This window comes from Arvicola amphibius, chromosome 7 (assembly GCF_903992535.2).
Source record: "Arvicola amphibius chromosome 7, mArvAmp1.2, whole genome shotgun sequence".
NCBI classification, from domain to species: domain Eukaryota; kingdom Metazoa; phylum Chordata; class Mammalia; order Rodentia; family Cricetidae; genus Arvicola; species Arvicola amphibius.
The window spans coordinates 97,080,469-97,102,326 of record NC_052053.1 but is presented as its reverse complement, the minus strand read 5'-3'; the positions used below and the strand labels follow the sequence as shown (position 1 = coordinate 97,102,326).

The 21,858-nt window shown below is 46.2% G+C and overlaps 1 protein-coding gene across 3 annotated transcripts in view; it reads right to left on the bottom strand.

Moving 5' to 3' along the window:
* Map3k9 (mitogen-activated protein kinase kinase kinase 9) overlaps positions 1–6,389 on the bottom strand; it is a 63,259-nt gene extending 56,870 nt beyond the window's left edge. For all 3 annotated transcript variants that reach the window (XM_038337036.1, XM_038337037.1, XM_038337038.1), the window contains exon 1: positions 6,002–6,389. In XM_038337036.1, coding sequence (XP_038192964.1) covers positions 6,002–6,389 — 388 coding nt within the window. The remainder of the gene's footprint in view (positions 1–6,001) is intronic.
* Positions 6,390–21,858: the final 15,469 nt, after the last annotated feature.

Here is a 21,858-nt window from a genome sequence, read left to right as displayed (position 1 = left end):
AGAGTAGAGAGGGACTCTCATCACATCACAGACGGGGCAAAGGACAATCTAGGCATAGAGGAGGACATGGTGACATCAAGGCATGTGACACCTGGAGGACATTAGGGAGTCCGCAGTAGCTGGACTGTTGTACTGGGATAAGAGATAAGACTTAAGCCTTGTTGGGGGTAACCAGATGGCAAGAAACTTTCGAGCAATTCTGAAGGGCTTAAAAGTACTCATGTACCTTTAAGAAAGGGAGTTCTGTGGTTTAGAAAGGATACCAGCTCTGACAGCCATGAATAACATAATGGGAAAGAAAGTCTGGAGCAAAGAGCCACTAAGGGACTAGAATGCAGCTCAGTGGGTAGAACCTGACATGCATGAAGCTCAGTGTTTAATCCACAGCACTGCATAAAACAGTGTGACGGCGGCATGCCAACAACCCTTAGGAGATAGAGACAGGAGGATCAAAAGTTCAAGGTCAACCTAAGCTCCTAGCTTGTTTGAGGTGAGCCTATTCTAAACCCTGTCTCAAAAGGAAGAACCACTAAGGAGGCCCTGGCAGTGAGTGATACAGACCGCTGAGCTTCAGAGGTACTGAACACGGAAGAACTGAGTCTATGTGAAAGACTTCCAGGACTTGGTTCTATAGGGATCTGGTTCCTAAGACGTCCAAAAAGGAGCATCATGGGAAATATCTCACTCCTGTGGACCTCAGTGCCTCAGGCCCATCCTCGACAGTCACTTCAACCATTCATTGTCCTTCCAAGATCTAGAATCTGAGCCTAAGGAATTTGATTATACCTTAGGCACAGACTGGAAAAGACAGATAACAGTGGCCACCAGTGATTATAAATGTTGGGCTAGATAGAACGTTGAAAACTAACTGAGCACGAGAGGAGGGAGGGGAGATTGGTTGGTATGTAAAGTAAATGGGAAAAAATGTTATTTAAATAAAAAAAAGTTTAAAAATGCAAAAAAAAGAATGAGCATACCACTGTTTCACGTCTCTCCGGAAACCTGTTCTGTTCTCTTTAGATTCACCCTCACTTTTGAACTGAAACGTCCATTTCACAGAGAAACTTCTAACCTCAAGACCAAATGAGGGCAAGCTCCCACTAGACACCTCTGCAGCGTACTCCATTCCGCAAGACTCGTCAAGAGTGTGGCTATTTAATTACTCGTCCACTCTTATCACTGTGACACGATGACAGCCACAGGGCAGAGGTTCTGCCTGCCACCACTGTGTGCGTCGTGACAAATATTTAGTGGGTGACCAGCAAACAAATTTAGATCTGTTTAAAAGGGGTAGGAAAGGGGTGGGCAGAGTTTCTGGGAGAATAACCACACTCCACCAAAATAAACAAGCAGACAGACAGATAAACCAACCAACCAACAAACCCAGGAAGACCAAGATGTATTTCTAGAGTTCGGCAAGAGCAAACTGGATGGCTGCTGTCTCTTATGTGGCCTGCCCCATCACACTCCACTGCTCATTTGGAATCTGATGAGGCTCAAATTTTTGTTCTTACTTAATCGTAATTCTTCTCATTTTCTCTCTACTTGTATTTTACAAAGTAGCTGTCAGTCTGCACAAAGGAAACTCTCAGGAGAAGCCAGGTGAATGGTCTTTATGTACACAAGAAGCAGAGTCTATCTGGACCCTCAAAGTTCCATAAGGCTAACTTAACCCCTTGGGGATGCAGCGCAGTTCCCTGGCAAAGTCCATTCTTAGTATTTGTATAGTCCTGGGTTTAGTTCCTGATACCATGAAATAAAGAAAAGAGGGGAAAGCTATTGTCTCTTAGGATATGGGGGGGTCCCCCTGAAGAACAAATGACATGGCAGAAGCTAGCAATTTACACCCATCCCAATATCCTTCCAGCACCTCACCTCTTAGTATCAGGGCTAGAAAGCGAAAAAACTACAAATCCCAGAATCCCTTATGGCAAAGGTACTGGACGTGAATTAAGGGACACACAAAGAGAGATGGAGATCCTCTTCTAGCTGCCTCTCCTGGCAGGTATGGCTGTCTACAGCAGCATGCCAGTGTCCAGTCACTAGCTCTACAGCTGTGCAAATGAATGCTCCCTAGTGAAGTGGCTACCGAGTCTCCAGGCTGCAGACACAACGGGATATCCTGGAAGCTGCCATCTCCAACAGCAGCTCCAGATGCTAAATATCATCAGTGAAAACAATGCCAACTTGCTTGCTGGGTCAGCTCTGCAGCGCCCAGAATGCTCCTCTTAAGAGCGTCTTCTCCAAGCCCTCCCAAGAATTCTGTAAGCACCCAATTTCCTGTGCTGAATCTATTTCTTGCTTAAAATAGCTTCTGTTTCTGAGTCCTAAAAATGAATCCTGACTAATTACTAACTTTTGCCTGATGTCATTCACATAAATGAGAAAACATGCCAACATTAAAGAGATATTTAGAAACCCCTTTGAAAAATACATGTCTACTTGGTCTTTGGCAGCAAGGAATATTCTTTTTATTTTTTTTTCTACCAGTCCTTACTCTAGTGAAAAACTCCATGCCTCTTCAATGAACTGTATTGATCGCTTTATTTCTTCAACCAAGTCTTTGAACTAATAAACTATACTATTTCTCTTATGCAAACCCTGTTTCTGGGCTCTGAAGCATACTTGTCAACACACAGTAGGTGCTCAATGTTTACCAGAGGGTGCAAAAGATGGGACTCTGGCCTCGGGTGCTGAAAGGACAGCTCCTTCAGCAGCAGTGCCCACAAAGGCTAGCCGGAAAGCAGTGACCTCTCTCGGGGCAGAAGCTAAGACCTCAGCTTTTCCCTACTAAGTCAAGAGACATAAGGAAGCCAGCCTGTAAGAAAAGTATAGAAGATAAGTTTCCCAACAGACAAAGGACTTCTTTCCCTGCAGAGACGTCCCTTCCAATGGGCTTCCAGGGACAGACCTTCAGCTGCAGAGAGTTTGCGGGCTCTCCTTTCCTTCTCTGCTCCAGTCAAGACCTGGTTTTAAGCAAGAATCAGGTCAACTTGCATTCAGCACACTTTTTTTTAAATTTTCTGTGGGAGGCTATTTCTAGGAATATCAACAAAACCTTATTTCATGTTGGTGTCAGGATGTTATTTTCTCTAGATTGTATTCTTGGAGACCGATTAAACCAGTCAAACTACCTTGTGGGGGGGAGGGGAGAGGGAATAGTATATTTTGTTAATTTTAAATTTTATACAGAGCCAAGTGTGTAATAGCTGTAATCCCAGCACTCAGGAAGTAGATGCAGGAGGATCATAAATTCAAGGATAGCTTGGGCTACATAGTGAGATCCTGTTTCAAAAAGGAAAGTTAAAATATGCTAGGGCAGGGTACAGAAATATGAGGCTTGCTGGGACTTATGGCCGCCAGTCTAGTTGAAAATGCTCCAGGTTCAGTAAGAGACAGTCTCAAGGCAGACATCTTTAGAGGATTCCCAGCATCCTCCATTCATGGGTACAAGTGTGCATGGGAACCGGAACTTAACAAACAGTGCTCTGAGTGCTGTGCTGCAAACAGCCTGACACCACTGTAAAGAAACATTTCAATAGTTATGCATCTCCCACGTGACCAACTGCAGCTTACACGTTTCATCTACTACAAAACAGAGGATGAGAGATCCCCGGGGTTATACAGATTTGTCATCCATGGAGAGCCAACCCCTGGCACCTACAGTGGCAGGATAAAAGCAGAATATAAAATGGCTTATACTATCACTAGCATATTTTTCTTTGATAAAAGATTAATTTCTCCTGTATTGAATAAAGCTTGAAGCAAAATTTTCACTTGAAAACAACACCATAAAACTAAAGCTGGCTCTCAGTGCTTGACTAGACATAGGTATTCCATTCGCAATCCTGAACATATCACATGCTATATGTCCCAGAGGGGAAGTTTAAAAGGGTAACTCTGGGGAAGAATCACCAATGGCTTTACCATTCCAGGTCTGGGGTAGAGGGGTGGGGATAGGTTTTGTCAATCATCTTTATTTTCTGAGTGACACTAACTCAACTGGTGGACAGAGCTCCCAGGCGAGACATTCTGATCTTTTCAAAGCACTGGCCAAAATTTCACATTTACTTCGCAGTCTACCTGGTGTGCTCAGGAGCGCCTCCTCCATCCTTCTAGCCCTTGACTCTTAACATAGTAGCCACCACTCACCACACACTCAAGAACAAGCTTTCGACTGGAGCTTTGTGAACTATCAAGAATACTGCAAGGCCAAGTTAGAGCACTTGCCACAACCTTCAATGCCAATCTCCTCAAATGAATTCTTTCCTCAAGCACAGGGTCCTCTCATCTGGGTTCCAGACTTAGGAATCCACTCTATCCAAGGTACCGTCTATTCCAATAAGGTGAGTCCTGACCACATTACAGGTAATCGTCTCTGAATGCTGTTACCTGGCACTCAGCGGAAAGGTTCTTTTAGCCCAAGTCATATTGGCTCCTGACTGCAGTGACACCCAGGAGCAAAGCTGCTGAGGAACCCGAGAGGCTGCTTGTGAGCCTCACATAACTTGTACACTCTCACGTTAGCTGTCCCTAAAAACAATGTCACAGAACTCCACCCACAAAGAGCCTCAAAACCTCTTTCAACATACGGCCAAGTTCGTCTCCAACACTAATTCCAAACACCTTTGATTGGCCTTCGTCTCACCAGTGTTACCAAATATGCCAGAAATACCTAGCAACCAGAAACATTCTAAAGTGACTTGCCATTTCTAGGCATTGTACATTTCAAAATGTATAAACAAGAAACTTGGAATGAAAGGGGGGACAGATCTAAGGAGAACTAGAGAGCTAAACAATTTGACAGTCAAAGGGCCAAAAGGAAAGGAGAAAAAAAGCTGCAATTATATTTAAAACTCATCCTAATGTAATTGTTCCTGTAAAAATAACAGAAAGGTTAACTATTGCAGTTGAAAATTTAAAACTAAGTATCAAAGTTAGCTTTTTGTAGTGACAAAAAAAACAAGTTGGATGCAAAGTACATAAAACAAGGAACTAACTACTAAGTATGTAGCAAGAACGTCTTCTAATTGGAACTATGGAAACTTTCAAATACTATAAACTGCACTTGGAGAGATTCACTTCTTCTAAAATAACCAAGTATATACAAGTGATTAAGGAATTACAATGGCAATTTAACTCCTTTGAAAAATAGCAAAGGAAATTTCGTAAGGGGTCCCTGGGAAACTGATGAAAACCAGGACACAGGGAGAAATGCTCTGGGAGGTAACTCTGGCCCCTCCCAGCCCCCCCCCCCCCGAGATTTAGCCAATTCCAAATATAGGCAAGGATCTTGAGTGAAAAAAAAAGTGTTGCTGAACGGTATGGCTGTAAGGTATAGAGGAACTTGGGCACTGTACCTGGTGATCCTGCACTCCCACGAGAGAGACATAGTTTCTCTAATTATTTCTCCACTCATGGCTTTGCGCCCTCCCCCCCAACACACACACCTTTCCTAACATATTATTTGGTGAGACTTCTCAGGGAACAACTTTGAGATACAGTACGAGAACCCAAGAAACCAACACGAGATTTCAAAGGCACCTGACTCTTGAGTTCCTTCTTACATGCTTCCGGGACTTGTGAGCCTGCCCAGGCAGGCGGTAGACACCTCCACTGCTCTCAGGACAAATACCTTTAAGAGGCGGGGACAAGCGACAGAAGAGGTCCGCCAGGTCGTTGGTTGGGGGACTAAGGTTACTGGTGACTTTAGTAACCACCTGCTCTCCAGAAACCCTTCCAGATCTGGAGGGGCACAAGGAGGGGGGAACGGATTGGGGTTTCAGGAGTTGCTACTAGAGCGAGTCAGGTGAAGGTGAAGAAGTTCCAGGCAGGGCCTGCGGCTCTGGAGCTTCTCGGTGGCACCAGCTAAAACCCCTGCAGCCCGCACACCCACCCGCGCCCCGGCCAATCGCTCCCCACCTCTGACCTCTCCTCGCCCATCCCAGGCCTCACTCTCCCCTCCCTTCCCCACCGGGCTTCGGTGCCGCCTTCTCCTTACGCTGAATGGGCGGGTAGCAACTGGGGTCCTCGGCGCCGGGCTGGCAGCGGCTGGAGAAGGCGCTGCGCGGAGTCACGTAGTTGCTGGGGAAGATGCCCACCCGCTGGTTCAGCTGTCCTGTCCACCAGCCCTCGTCGCCGGACACCTGCGAGTCCTTGGACAGGACCTCTACCACATCGCCTAGCCGCAGGGTCAGCTCGTCCTCGCCCGCCGCCTCGTACTCGAATACAGCCGTCCAGTAGGGCAGCGCAGCGTGGGAGCCAAGCTCGGCGGCCGCCGCCTCCTCCTCGTCCTCCTCCTCCTCGGCTCCTGTGCCCGTGGCATCCTCCCCCGGCGGGGCGGCAGCGGCGCTCGCCAGGCAGCCGAGAAGCGATCTGGAGGACTCCATAGAGCGGCCGGTCCATAGGGTGCGGGGCGGCCGCCCGCAGGAGCCGCCGCCGCCTATTGTTCATGCGGCTCGGCAGCGCTGGGGGCTCCGCGCCCCCGACGGCCGCCGCAGGTAGGGCCCGGGCAGGCGGGGCGCGCGAGAGCCGCAGACGCCCGGTGCGCACCGCGAGCGCGCACCGCGGACAGGGGAGCGGCGCAGTGCCCGCCGCCTGGCGCCCTCGCGGGCGGCCTCGCCCCTCCGCGGCTCCCACCTGCTCGTGCCGCCAGTGCCCGCCGCCCGCTGGCCGCTCCCTCCCCGCCCCGCCCCGCGCGCCCCGCCTCCCCGCACGCCCGGGACCACCTGACGCGAGCCTGGCTCCGCCCCAACCCTGCGGACCAGGGGGCGGGGCCTCCGGGCCAGGCCCGCCCCCTTCGCCAGTCCGTCCTCCCATTGGCCCGCCGCTGCTGTCCGTTTCCTGGGAGAGGCTGAGGCCTCATTGGGTGGCTCCCGAAGGTGAGGCAGAACGTGCGCTCGGACTCTAGGAGCCGGCGGTGAAGCCCTTCTGTCTTTGTCTGCGCGGCTTGGTCCTACGGGCTGCACCAGTTCCAGGTTCAGATGGCTAAGGTCTTGGAGCTGCTTCTGCCCTGGTCGGCCTGGGGACCAGCTTCCGTCCTTTCCCGCCTCCATGCACACACTCACGTCCCGGAACCTTATGGCTCGCAGTGGAAGGACTCTTCGGATTGCGCTGCTGGCCTTGCTGAAGACTACACACATCTCTGTGAGAATTAGTTGTTAGAATTCCGAAAGGGAGGTCACCTAGTGGGGCAACCGCAGGCTGGAGAAGTCGTGCGGAACCAACTGGTATGCTCTTGCCTTGTGGAGCTGGCTGTTTCTAGGACCCTGGTGACGGCTACGTAGATCACACCAAGGGCCAAAGCAGAGTCTTGGGCAAGGGCCCACCAATGCTGTGTCCTTTTGTTACTCATCTTACGTGCTTTCAACTTCCCTGTTTCAAAACAAGCCAGTACTGAGGAATCCAGCCTGATATCTACTAAACTGTATTGCCTTTTCCAAGGCAGGAATAGATGTGATTTATTTAGCAAGAGTTAGTTCTTCACTGTGTGTTTGTGTTTTTGAGATAAGGTCTTACTATGTAGCCCAGGCTGGCCTCACACTCACCATCTTGTTGCCTCATCTGCCTGAGTACTAGGATTACAGGCATGTGCCACTATGTCCAGCCAGACTATTACTTTGTTTTAATGTTAGTTTGAGGTTTATTATTAGTCAAACTGGAGCAATTTGGAAAAATAGCCAGGCAGCTTACATGACCTTGGGCAGTTGTTAAACACTTACTGCTGCGTCCTCACCCCTGAAGTGAGGAGAGGAGGGATAGGCCTCCTGTGTCCTAAGTTGGACATCAGGTGATTTTGCTGGTGACTGGGTGAAAAGTTTCTGTACCCAGATAAGCTTCTCCGCTGACACAACATTCAAAATTAGACCAAATAAAACCGAATTAGAAAAAGTCCAGGTTTAAAGGATACAAACGCTCCCAGACGATTTTCCAGCCCCGCAGAGAGGACATAAACTGCTAGGGGCAGTTTAAGTACCCTGTGGGTGTGGTCTTGAGCATCTCTGGTGGAGGGGTCATCATTTGGCCCGCCTTCTGCGATGCAGCAGGTTTGGACAGAGATGGGGGAAGGGGCTTGGGGTGGAGCTTCCACCCAAACATTACAGACTCTTTGAGTGTACAGGTGCAGGGGCTAGGGTGAAGCTTCCACCAGAACAGTGACTACACTGTAAATGTAGACACTGCACACTTAAGGTCTTAGGAAAGAGGTGAGATGGTACTGTTCATAAGAGCATCCAGGAGGTCCCAAAGATGGAGTCCCAGAAGTAAATTCCCTAACATGTTCAAGTTGATACTAAAGGAAGGGTCAATAAACTGGAAAACATGTGGATGAGTCTGGGTAGATTCTCTGATGTTAAGATGCAAAAAAAAAGGGAGGGATAGAAAAATACTAATTTTTTTTCATGTGTGTGAAAATGGAGCTTTACAAAGTAGATGAAAGAACAGAAAGAATGCACTAGGGGGCTGGAGAGATGGCTCAGTGGTCAAGAGCGTTGGCTGCTCTTTCCAAAGACTCAGGTTGCATCCCCATGACAGCGCCCAAACATCTGTAACTCCAGCATCAGGGGAACTGACACGCTCTCCGTCGTCTCCGTGGGCACCAGGAATGCCCATGGAGTATGTGCATACACACATACAGACAACACACTCGCACACATAGAACTTTTGGGTTGTTTGGTTTTGATTTTCAAGACGGTGTTTCCTTGTGTAATAGCTTTGGCCACCGTGGAACTCACTTTGTAGGCTGGCCTCAAACTCACAGAGGTCGGCCTGCCTCTGCCTCCTGAGTGCTGGGATTAAAGACATGCGCCTCCACACCTGGCTTTTTTTTTTTTTAAGAATATTTTTTTTTTCTTTTTTCTTTTTTTGGTTTTTCGAGACAGGGTTTCTCTGCAGCTTTTTTAGAGCCTGTCCTGGAACTAGCTCTTGTAGACCAGGCTGGCCTCGAACTCACAGAGATCCGCCTGCCTCTGCCTCCCGAGTGCTGGGATTAAAGGCGTGCGCCACCACCGCCCGGCTAAGAATATTTTTAAAAAGAAACACAAGAAAGAAAAATGTTAGCTGTGGGTCTTCAAGTAGTAGGATTATGAGTAACTGGGACTTTTAATTGTCATTTTGTCCCTCTACTTACACATGCTCTTTTCCAAGAAAGCAGATGAGAACAATCCTTGCTCTGGAAGAATAAGAAAGTAACTCCCTGCACAATTTAAATGTTTAACACAAGTGCTTAAGATCCCGTGAAGAGCCTCTCACCAAACATTCCAACAAGTCACCCTGTAAATATTTGTTGAATGGATAAGTGCTAGGAATTCAAACCAGGGGAGATTCTTTAGACCAGAGTTGGCCTGGCAGAGCTTAATGGTAGGAGCAGAAACAGAACTGGTCCCAGAGAGGTGTAGGGTGGAGCAGGAAAGGGGGAAGGGATGGAGAGGGGTGGGAAATTGTGGGGCAGTGAGCCCATGGTGATGGCATGAAAGGATAAGAAAGAATGCTCGAAACCTGAGACAGGATTGCAGAGGGCTTTGTCATTATTTGATTCATATTAATAATTATTTAATTGATCATTTGAAATTATTTAATGACGAAGGTGTTTGCCATCAGGGACAGGAACCGGTCTGACTTGTTCCTTACAGCTTTCTGGCATCTCAGAATACCTGGTTCATAGCTAGTCGCCTATCTGGACGCAGTCACACCTGATGGCTGACTTGGCTACAAGCCTAGGAAGTCTGGGTTTTGTTTAGCAGACCAGGGTTATCACAGGGTCAAGGAAATGGTCCAGCTGGTAGGAATGCTTGCTCCACAAGCAATCCCTCGCAAAAAAAGCTAGATTTGGCTGTGTGTGCCCGAAACCCCAGCATTGGAGAACAGACAGGCAAATGGCGGAGCTCATGGTTTGGCCAACCTTCCTGAACCACTAGGAGGTTTAGAGCAGGTCTCTGGGATAAAATGACAGATTATTGGCACCCTTAAGTTCCTCAGCCTGGAACTGACGAATGTCACCCAGAAAAGCAACCTTTTCTCCACCACACTGGAACGAATAGAACCAAGCAGGGCGAAGACAAGTGTCACTCAGTGACCACTCAGCACTAGGCAGATCGAATCGTGGGATATCCTGACTGTATCCTGAGAAGTATCTGACTTTGTACAAGACAAGATTTATTCTCGTTTTTATTAATTACATAATTATACATAATGTCTTTCATTATGATACTTTCATACTTATATTTTTTTTCATCTTCCACCCCCCATTACTCTCTCTTGTTCCCTTCCCACTCCTAACTGGTCTTTGCCTACATTCATGTTTGTGAGTTGTTTGTGTGTGTGATGTTTGTGAGTGTGTGTGTGTCTGTGTGTGTGATGTTTGTGAGTGTGTGTGTGTGTGTGTGTGTGTGTGTGTGTGGTCTCACTGAGCCTTATTAGAGTTGCTTACGGGATCATGGGCACCTTTCCCCTGGCTATGTCACTGAAGAAAATGGCAAGGCAATTTTTTGAAGCTCCTTCCTCATTTATGTAGTAACGGAACATGCTTTTTCTGGATGTTATAGGGTTAAACAAGACACGATGCACAAAGCATGCTATTTAACACCCGGTGGCCATATTTCTTTTTCTCGGTTTCTACCCTCAGAAGCACCTGTAGCAGTGCCTTAGAATGTAGTGGGTCTTGACTGGAGCTAACCTAGAGTCGGTCTCAAAAAGATTAAAATTAAATTAAAAGTAAAAAATAAGGAAGGCAGGAAAAAGGAGAGAGATGAAGAGAAAGAGGGAGAGAGTGAGGGAGGAAAGGGGGTCGATAAGAGAATGAGGCCTTGAATTTCAATTCTGGTTGATGCTTGTAGGCAAGTTAAACCCCTGTGTCCCAGATCCCTCATGTGAAAATCAAGGCTAGTAACACGATACCTCTGGCCTCCCAGACGGAGTAAGGGACATGATGCATGGTTTATACTTTGCACAGTCTAGCACCTAATTATCACCATTCATCCTAAAATTCAACTTAGCCAGTGAATGCCACCTCCCCTTAGTTCTTTTAGGAAACATTTAAATTTATATTGGCATATATTCATGGTTCATAGTGGTGGGCTTCATAGATGTCTGCTTTCAAGTGTAACATCTACTTCTAACTGTATCCATCCCACTCTCTTCTCTTCAGCCTTCCCTCCTCTAGTTTTCCTGCCCCATCACCCTTCTGCCTTTATGTCATGTATGTGTGTGTGTGTGTGTTTAAATGTATGTTACCACACATAGCTTTATGACATAGCTATATAAATTGTAATCTCCACAAATAAAAAAAATCACAGCCTGTCTAAATTTGTCTAAGCTTTCCAGCAAATGATGTAAATTTTTTTAGAGGTATTTACTATTGTGTGTGTGTGTGTGTGTGTGTGTGTGTGTCTGTGTGTGTATGTGTGTGTGTGTGTGTACATGTGGAGGTCAGAGGACAATTTCATGAAACCTGTTTTCCACCTTTATGTGGGTTTAGATTTGCATGACAAATGCCTTTGCCTACTGAACCATCACACCAGCCCTGAAAATGACCTACTTTTGTTTATGGTCAAATTGAACCCTGTTGTGTGCATAGTCCACACTTTGTTCGTTCCCCTGTTGATGGACAGGTAGCTGACTTATAATCGGCTCCAGTGAATAACACTGCCATAAACGTGATGTGCAAGCTGCCTGGGCCGTGCCTTAGCTCTGCTTTCAGTTTCCTGAGGAAGCTGCAAGCTGATTTTCACAGGCTCTGGGCTAATTTACATTCCCACTCGCAGTGTGTGCTGGGGAAAGTCTTAAATGAGTCCTTCAGTTCTTAAATCCCTCAAGCAGACGCTGATCATTTCTAACACACTCAACAGCATGTCCCTCCCTCCCCGCATGTCGTCACCCCAGGGAAGGAGCACCTAGCTCTGAATTCAGAAACTCTGCTCATCTGGACCGCGACCGGAAGCACGTGTTTTGGGAGAGCGCGGCACAGCGACGAAACAGAAGTTTGGCGACACGCGGACACCACGGGCTCAGAGTCCTGGCTGAGGAGGGGTGAGTCCACTGAGGTACTTCCCCACTTTTTCCGCTGGTCACGAAAGGCAGGTGTAGACAATTGGGTTTCTGTAGATCAGTGGTACTCAAACTATGGGTCGTGACCCCTTGGAGTTAAATAATCCTTTCACAGGGGCACCTATCAGATATCCTGCATTCCAGATATTTACATTGTGACTCATAGCCGTAGCAAAATTACAGTTATAAAGTAGCAATGAAATAATTTTATGGTTGGGTCACCACACCATGAGGAACTGTATTAAAGTGTCACAACGTTAGGATGGTTGAGAACCAACGGTCGTAGATGGAGCAAGGGGTCCTCTGGATAATACTTGTAGATCTCATTGCAATGGATAGTGTGTTCATCCCTATCTGCTGAGGGTTAATGCTGCTCCAGCCATCAACGTGATAGCAAGTGTCTCCTCCTTTCTTCTCCTCTCTCCCTTGAAGACCTGGGTTCAGGAAAGGAATAGGTGACAAGAGCTGTCTCATTTGTTCATTCCCTGGAGAGTCCCATGTTAAAGTGATCAGAGCCTTTCATCAAGGAGTGGGCGTCAAGCTGACTCACGACAGAGCCAGCCCCCAGGACAGCTCTCTGTGAAATGACACACTAGGCTTGCAAGGCCTCATGTCAGCCTTCCAGTCAAATAGGTTCAGTGAAATGGAGGGAGAGGCCGGTAAAGGAGTCACCGTTATAATTAATCATAAAGAAGATATAATGCCTGGGGAAATAATCACACAGAGTGAGAACATGATCACACTATCATAATTTTAAATTCAATAAATCTGGAGGAAATGTATTCCTAGATTTATGGAAAATAATGTTCATCAATATTATTGAAAGAAACACCCTCGAATGTGAATGACAGCCACCGTCATCTAGATAAGGAGTTAGGAGTAATTATCTTCCTCATCCTGATCTGTTTAGTAGTTTCTACATTAAAATGTACAGATTTCTCACTATAAAAGTGTTAGACTCTGAAAGACACACCTACATGATCTCAATTACATGTGGACCCTGAAGTAGTTCAACCCATGAGACAGTAAAATGATAAGAGGCTAGGGGCTGGGAGAATCAGGGAGATAGTGGTCAAAGCATGCAAGATTTCTGTTATTAAAAAACAATCTAATGTAAAGCAGGGTGAATATTAATAACAGTATATTTTAAACTTGAAAATCATTGAGTATGTTAACAGTCTTCACCTTACATGTATGTGGTGGAACATACATTTACTAATCTGATTTAGCCTGTCACAAATTCTACAAATCACAAAACATATTGTTCATCATAAATATATAAGCTTTATGTTATTTAAAATTGTAAATAACGATGGTGATTGGAGAAAGGGTTCAGAAGTTAAGAGCACAGGCTAATAAACTCACAGGGCTGCCTGTAACTCTAGCTCCAGGGTAATCTGATGCCCTCTTATGGTCATGGCAGGCACTGCACTCGTGTGTGTGTGTGTGTGTGTGTGTGTGTGTGTGTGTTTGTGTGGGTGTGTGGGTGTGTGTGTGTGTGTGTGTTAGAGAACGAGAGAGGCACATAAACTCCTCACATACACATAATTTTAAAAAATAATAAAATTTAAAAAGAGGCTGGGAGTAGTGACACACATCTTTAACCTCAGCACTCGGAAGGCAGAGATGGACAGATCTCTGAGTTCAACAAGGCCAGCTTGGTCCACATAGAGAATTCCATGACAGCTGGGACTACATAGGGAGACCCTATCTCAAAATAAATACATAAATTTATTTAAAAAGAGAGGCTACCACCAAAAAGGAAGAGTTATTGATTGTTATGAAGCATTTAAAGGATGGAAATGTGTACAATATGATCACTAAAGAACAATGGGAAACACTTCATGCACTGTCACACATGTATGTAGTATCAAATCTTAGTTTTCTGGACTAAGTAATGGAATGGGGGGAACTTTTCATTTTTACAAATTTTCCAAGTAGCTAAAATAACCATGTAATACTTGTGTAAGTAGAACAACACACCAGAGAATCATATCTACTGTTGTACATGTGTACTGACAGCATGGAATCACGTCTACTGTTGTACATATGTACTGAACATGGAATCATTTCTACTGTTGTACATGTGTACTGACAGCATTGAATCACATCTACTGTTGTACATATGTACTGAACATGGAATCATTTCTACGGTTGTACATGTGTACTGACAGCATGGAATCACATCTACTGTTGTACATATGTACTGAACAGTGAATCATGTCTACTGTTGTACATGTGTACTAACAGCATAGTTAACTAGTAGGAAAGGAAAAATACCCCTGCCAAGAATGACACTAATAATATTTTTGAAAAACAAAAAAAAAACAGTCATGGTAAAGCCACTAGTGACTGCAGGCTCACCGGCACAGCCTTTATTACTGATCACAGCTTTAAGTTCTCACAGGTGAACAAACGGTCCCGGACTCTTAATACCCCATTCATTCCCTATGCCTCTCACCTCACAGAGGGAACGGCCTTGGTTGTGCACACAGATGTGTGGGCCGGTTAGCATGACGTGGCATTGCTCATCTGATGCTGACAGACCTTCCTTTGAGTTTGCAACTTTTTTCTACCTTGATTTTAAATAATATTGCTTTTGGGGGGCGTGGGAGGGCAAGTTTTAGTTTAAGTATCAACTTACTGTTTGGTTATGAGGTTTCAGCCCTATCTGAAGCAATAGTAATTTAAAGATTTTTTTATTTGATATTTAACAAGCCAGTATGATCTGATGAATTAGTGAGGCTCATTGTTGTTATGTACAGGGTGGCCAAAGCTGTTTCATAAAGGATCTGGCCCAGCAATACTGTGAGACAATAGTCAATAGTGCCACCGTGTGGCGTTGTGGGGTATGGCACCTCTCTAGGTTTTGTTTTTTTTTTTTTTTTTTTTTATGTTTTACATTTTAATTTCTACTAACTTAAGTAGTCACTAGCTGGCGCCCTTTGTGTTCGTTAGAAACCAAGTCCTAGACAGGCAATAAACACTGCTGGAACTTGAACTTTTCAGCTTACCTCGATTACATCTGGAGGGAAATTTAGACTCAAATACACAGGTTTGCATGCAAAGAAACCAGGCTTGCTAATGTGTCTAGAGCTAATATGAGGTCCCTGTTTTTTGGGTTTTTTTTCAATTTTTAGTTTTGTGCTGTTGCATTCACGTGTGGAGATCAGGGAACATACCGTAGGAGTCAGATATCGAACTTGTTGGGTCCAGTGGGGGGTCACACAAAGATGAGAACAGACCACCAAAGACTAATAAACCAGAAGCAAACTTAATTCCAGAAACCAGAATCCAGGGAAAATAAAATAAAATAAAAATCTCCATGGGGTACAAAAAGCTTATCAGCTGGCTGAGACCACAGCCAGAGATGGTTTGTGTTGGGCTATGGCAGAGGCTGGTTTCTGAACCCACCTTTTTATAGTAGGGGCACCAAGTACTAGGTCTGAACAAAGGAATTTTATAATCTCAAGGTAAAACTTGGATACAGAGTGTCTTACCCCACAATCTCCATTAACAGAGTTTCTCAGTTAAACCAGTGTTTGCACTTAATCTATTGTATCCTCGGTACTTCCAGGTGCTGTTTACTGAGCCCTGTGCTCTCCCCTTTGATGCTGCCAGTTTCACATAGCAGGGAAAATGCATAACCCAGAGGTCATTTATCTATTTCCTAAAAGTTTACTCAGCTCATATCCGTAGGCTAGCTCTCAGTTTGCAGAGAGATGCTTTGGCCTTGTAATAGAGCTATGGGCTGTAAAGCAAATTAACCCACTGTTAATAGTTAATCTTCAAGCTGCTGAGAAAGCTGCTAACAGCCTGCTCTCATTCTCCTAGGATATTTCTTTATTTCTACATTCTTATTTTTGGAATCTACATTTTTATATTCTTATTCTTGGACCCTTCAGAACTCAGGTCGTGTCTAGTGACTGCCTGTACCTGCTGAGCCTTCTTGCTGGCCCAGGCCTCTCATTTTTTTACTGTATTCATTCATTCACTCATCAAACAGTTATACACATGAATACAATGTATACAAAAGCACTTGGGTTTAACAACAGTGAACAAAACAGGCACACACACAGGAAAAAAACCCACAGACACACAACTCTTAAAGCTCTTGTTCCAAAAGGAGACTTACAAGGTTCCGAAAGGAGACATATAAGGGGCACAGTGTTAGAGAGGGTGCATGTGAAGCGGGGCGGGGGGGGGCGGGGTATGGAGATGGACATGAAATGTTACCCTCAGTGAGGCCATAAAAAGCCTCTTGACAAAGTGATCTTTTAATACAGATCCCCTCCCCCTAGAACTGAGCAAACCCACTATACAGATGTAGGGGAGGAGCATTCAGGTACATTTGCATGACTGTAGTAGAAAATGCACCAGGAAGGAGAACCAGACCAAGCAGTCTGGGGTGTTGCAAGGCCACTTGTTCTTCCTGGCTGCCTGGCTAGCTTAGGCCCAAAATAATCACACAGAAACCATATTATTTAAATCACTGCTTGGCCCATTAGCTCTAGTCTCCTATTGGCTAACTCTTACATATTAATTTAACCCATTTCTATTAATCTGTGTATCGCCACATGGCTGTGGCTTACCAGCTGAAGTTCCCAGCGTCTGTCTCCAGCAGGCTACATGGCTTCTCTATGACTCCGCCCTTCTTTCTCCCAGCATTCAGTTTAGTTTCCCCCACCTATGTAAGTGTAAGTTCTGCCCTGCTATAGGTCCAAAGCAGTTTCCTTATTCATTAATGGTAATCACAACACACAGAGGGAACTCCCACATCGTGGTAAGGGCTGCAGGGAACGGCAGGGTCATGTGGGGCTTGCTGGCCAGTCGGAGAGAGACTTTGGCTGCTGCTCTTACTAGGACAGGGCTGTTGATGAACTTTGAGCAGAGGAGTGGCATGGTGAAAAGAGCAGGCTCACAGTCACCCAGAAGGGGAAAGCAAAGGCAGGAGGCAGGCTGTGCAGGATGCTGTTGAGGGAAGTGCAGATCAGCAAAGCGACAGTGGCATAGAAGAGGATGGTTAAACCCTCCAGAGGTGTTTCAAGGACTGAGCATCCAGCTTTGCTAATGGATAAGACTGAGAACAAAAGAGAGACAGGAATCAAGGATGATACCAAAGCTTTTGGCCAGATCAACTGATGGGCTAGCTCTTATGCAGTAATGGAGGATGGTCCAGTACTGATCTGAGGGAGAATCTCCACAGTTTAACGTTAGACACGCTAAGCCGGAGATCATGCACTGTTAAAGCCCCAGCTAGAGATATTAGATAGATAGTTGATTATGTAGGACCGGAGTCCAGTCAAGGACTGTTGAATGAGGACATTGCAGTTAGGGAAGACACCAGCTTCATAAAACTACCAAGGACAAAATAATGACTAGAAAAATTTGGGGCTCAAATAATAAAATACCTTGCATCTTAGTGGGTGGGTTCCCACACATCTACCCGGTGAAGTGATTTTAAATGTCTCTGTCTCTCCTGGATAAAGGACTTAAGACAAGTCTTAGTTATTCTCTAACGCTGTCATAAGATACCAGGACCAAGGCAACTTATAAAAGAAAGTATTCAGTGGGGCTTACAGTTCTAGAAGGTTAGAGTCGATGACTGTCATGGCAGGGGTTATGGCAGGTCACAGGCATGGCACTGGAGCAGTAGCTGAGAGGTTTCACCCACAAGCATTGGGGCAGAGACAGGGAGAAAGCTAACTGGAAATGCCATAGACTTTTAAACCTCAAAGCCCACCCCCCAATGATACACCTCCTCCAAAAAGTCACACCTCCTAGTCTTTCCCAAACAGTTCCACCAACTAGGAACCAAGTATTCAAATATATGAGCCTGTGGGGGTGGGGGCATTTTCATGGAAACTATCCCAAAATGAGTCTCCTAACACTAGATAGCTCCTGGGGCAGTTGTCACCTGGGCATCTGGCTCACTTTTACTAAGGGTGGAGATAAAAAGGCCTGAAGATCCACATTCCCTCTTTGCTCGCATTTTTTTGATGCCCGAGTCAGGCACAGTTGCTTCCAACTGTGTGACCCTCTCTCTTCTACTACATTACCCAGGGTAACAGAGAGACGTAGAGCTTATGGGGACCAGGCAGCAGCGAATTGACATGCATACTCTCAGTTAGTCTGAAAGATGAAAACCACTTGCCTGTCATCTACCATAAGTCTAATGACAACCAGCATTTTCTGATAGTATTTGTGGTTCGGGAAATGCCTTCACAAATAGGTACTAACCAGAAGCGTCAGCTCTGAACTAGTTGCTGGAGTTAACCTTCTAGGACTTCTACGTGGTCTAGAAGCTCATGTCTAGTCACCGGCACCTGCTTCTGACACCAACTTTTCCCACTTACAATGTGCCATAGCATCAATCACCCTACCCCCATTCCCCAGAGTCACACGTTAGTTGGCATTTGGAGATGGGTGAGCTAGTTCACTCTGACTTTAATGGGTTAGCAAGGGTGTGGCTTTGTTGTAAAAGCCAGCTCTCCTTGGGACGTGCTTGCTGTCTTCCCCACATGATGCCCTGTGCTACTTGGGACTCTGCACAGTCTCCATAAGCCAGAAAAGTCACCAGATGTGGCTCAGTCACCACATGTGGCTCATTCAGCAAAAGCTGCTCAGTCTTCTGAAGCTTAAGCCTACTTACCTTTATTTGTTTGTTTGTTTGTTTGTTTGTTTGTTTGTTTTGAGACATGGTTTCTCTGTAGCTTTGGAGCCTGTCCTGGAACTTGCTCTTGTAGACCAGGCTGGCCTCGAACTCACAGAGATCCACTTGCCTCTGCCCCCACCCCCGCCCCAATGCTGGGATTAAAGGCGTGCGCCACCTCCTGGCTACTTAACCTTTATTCTTTAAAAAGTACTAAACTTGTAGTATTTGGTTCTAACAGCAAAAACAAGCTACAAATGCATATCCTGGGAACACGCGCTCTTTGTTTGAAGCCAAGTTTTCTTGTACCTCTCCTATTTCCTGTCAGCTTTGCCTTGGTGAAAGAAATTGCTGGATTTGGAGGGCAAATAACAGCAAAAATAATCTTGTGGAGAGCACCCAGTCAGGGTGTCAGGCCAGAAGCAAACACTTCACATGCCTTTCCATTCACCAAAACTCTAGTCAGCACACACTTTTAATATCTCTTGTTAAAACTGGGGCACAAAGCAATTAAGTAAAAGGAGTGGTGTACACAGAAACAGGATGGGGACTCGGCAGTTTCTGACCAAAGTCCTAGGGTTTCGATACAAGAAGCTCTGCCTGCCATAGTGAAGCTCTCACATACACGCTAGAGGCCCCTCTTTCAGGACGTCACAGGGATGGGAGGAACAAGACTGGTCTGCGACTGTTGGGCACAACTGCAGCCAGCCTTCTTCTTTTTCCCCTTCCCTGCTTCCCTCCTTCCCCTACATCTACAGCCCACAGCCTGAGTAAGCACCCGCCAAGGCTCTTGTTTCTGCCGCCTAAGCCCCATAACCTAATGGACACAGTGGCACTGTACCTACCAGCCTTACACCCAGAACCACCCTTCTGTTCCCTCCCCCGAAACCTGCAAGAGGACGCACCCCAGGCCCAGCCCTCCGCTCCCACCTTGGAGTCCGCAGTACCTAAAATTCTGCCAGTGTGGCGTCAAGCTGGACAGTGAGATTCGTCTGGACCCCGGGTTCCTGACTGGTGACCTTGCCTGCCCCTCACACCAGCTAGGCACTCTAGGGAGGGAGATCAGAGCTGTGGATCATTGCCTTTATGTTTACAGACCCAAGGGTTCCAAGCTCCAGGGTGGAACAAGTAAAGTCTCACTTAAAGGGGCCGTTTCCTCCCCCACCCCCCACATGAAGCTGGGGGCCTGGAAACCGCAGAGGCAGCTAACTGAGTATTGATATGAGATCAGCATCTTCCCCCTTCCTCCTCTTTCTCTTCTTCCTCTTCCTTCTTCTTTTTCCCTTTCCCTGCTTCCCTCCTTCCCCTACATCTACAGCCCACAGCCTGAGCAAGCACCCGCCAAGGCTCTTGTTTCTGCCGCCTAAGCCCCTTAACCTAATGGACACTGGGTTGATAAATCTCACTTTGCAAGCTTAGGGAGTCTTTTGGATGCATCTAGGTGACCGTTCTGTCCTTCATTTAGGTCACTGGTTGTAAATACGTGTTCTTATCCCTATTAATAACCCACACGCCATACACTCGCCTCCTGTCACTCGAACTGATTCCACAGTGCCTCTTCCTTCGCCTCCTCCCTGAAGATCCTTCCACGGCCTGGGTACACTGACCTGCTTCACTCTCATCCTTCCCCACCACACTTCCTCCTTCACTTCCCTGTTCAAGTTCTTGGGGCTCTGACAGCAGATCGTTGGCTGGGGCAGGGGGATGGCAGGGAAGAGAGAGGGAAAATAGAAGATAACACAATAGTTATTCTGATGAGCCCTCGGCATTACCCACGCCAGCACCTTCATTTGTTCTGAATGCTCTGGTCCTGTTTCTCAGCTCTCTGGAAAGCTATGTTAGTATCAGGGTAGAATTTCAGGGTAGAATTACTCCAGATTGGGCTGGAGAGATTAGCTCAGGGGTTATGAGCCCTGTCTACTCTTCCAGAGATTCTGAGTTCAATTCCCAGCCAACCACATGGTGGCTCACAACCATCTATAATGAGATCTGATGTCCTCTTCTGGCCTGCAAGCACGCCTACATGCAGAATACTGTATGTGTAAAAATAAATCTTTAAAAAAGAAAAAAAGTATTACTCCAGAGGAGTGAACCCACCCCAGTCTAGGCAGGGTTCTTCCTGGTTGTAAAGCCTTCAGCTTGACTCCCACCTCTGTCCCATTCTGCTTGCTTCTTTCTTGCCTCCACTTCTCTCCTTTTTTTATAATAGGACACCAAAAAGGACTTCAAACTTTGAATGTAAATACACTCTAACCCAAGTAGAACCTGAGATGGGACTCAACATCTGAAGGGAGGAAAGAGAAGAAGTCTCTTCATGGAGGGCCGGGCTCTCCAGGATGTTGCCCTGACTTGTGTCTTCAGTAGCTGAAGAAGCTTCTCTTTCCCGCGGGTGGCTGCAGAGCAGACAGCTGCACCAGATCACGTCCCAGGGTCTTGCCTAGCTCGGAGAAACCAGGGATGCACAGTGGGGTAGATGCTGCCAGCTACCAAGGAAAAGAAGCCGGACTCCAAATGTGGCCACAGCCCCTTCACCTGCAGGCTTGCATTGCCCTTAGAATTGCCCTGTCCGATCCTCCCGAGCAGTCAGAGATCTTGTGGGAAGTTTCCTTAGTGGGGGACTTCGCAGAGGCCACTGTGGTAACCACCGCTGTGTAACCATCTCTCTGGCTGTACTTCTGGAAGCAGAGCACTTAGCACTCTGGTCCTCAGCTGATTTGCCTGGAAAACAGAAGTTTAATGTAATCAAATTTAATGTAATATCCAACATATACAGAGAATGTGGCAGAGAAATCCAGAGGCAAAGGTAAACGAGATAAGTCTCTTCCCTCAAAAATTTCAAGTCAACAGAAGGGAGAGTTTTTTTTTTTTTTTTTTAATGGAATCTAGAGTGGAATAAAGTTGACTTAGAAGCAAGAACTCTACTAACTGGACAGTGTGCATACCTCTAATCCAGGGTCTGGGGGCTTGCATCTAGGAGTTTGAGGCCAGCCTGGGCAACATAGCAAAACCCAGTTACACTACACACACACACACACACACACACACACACACACACACCACCTGCTTTCCCTTTTCTCAAGGTTACTCCAAGAATCAGGTGGAAGACACTACCTTCTGTTTGTAAGGTACTACACAAATGTAAGCACATTCTATGTCCTCACCCT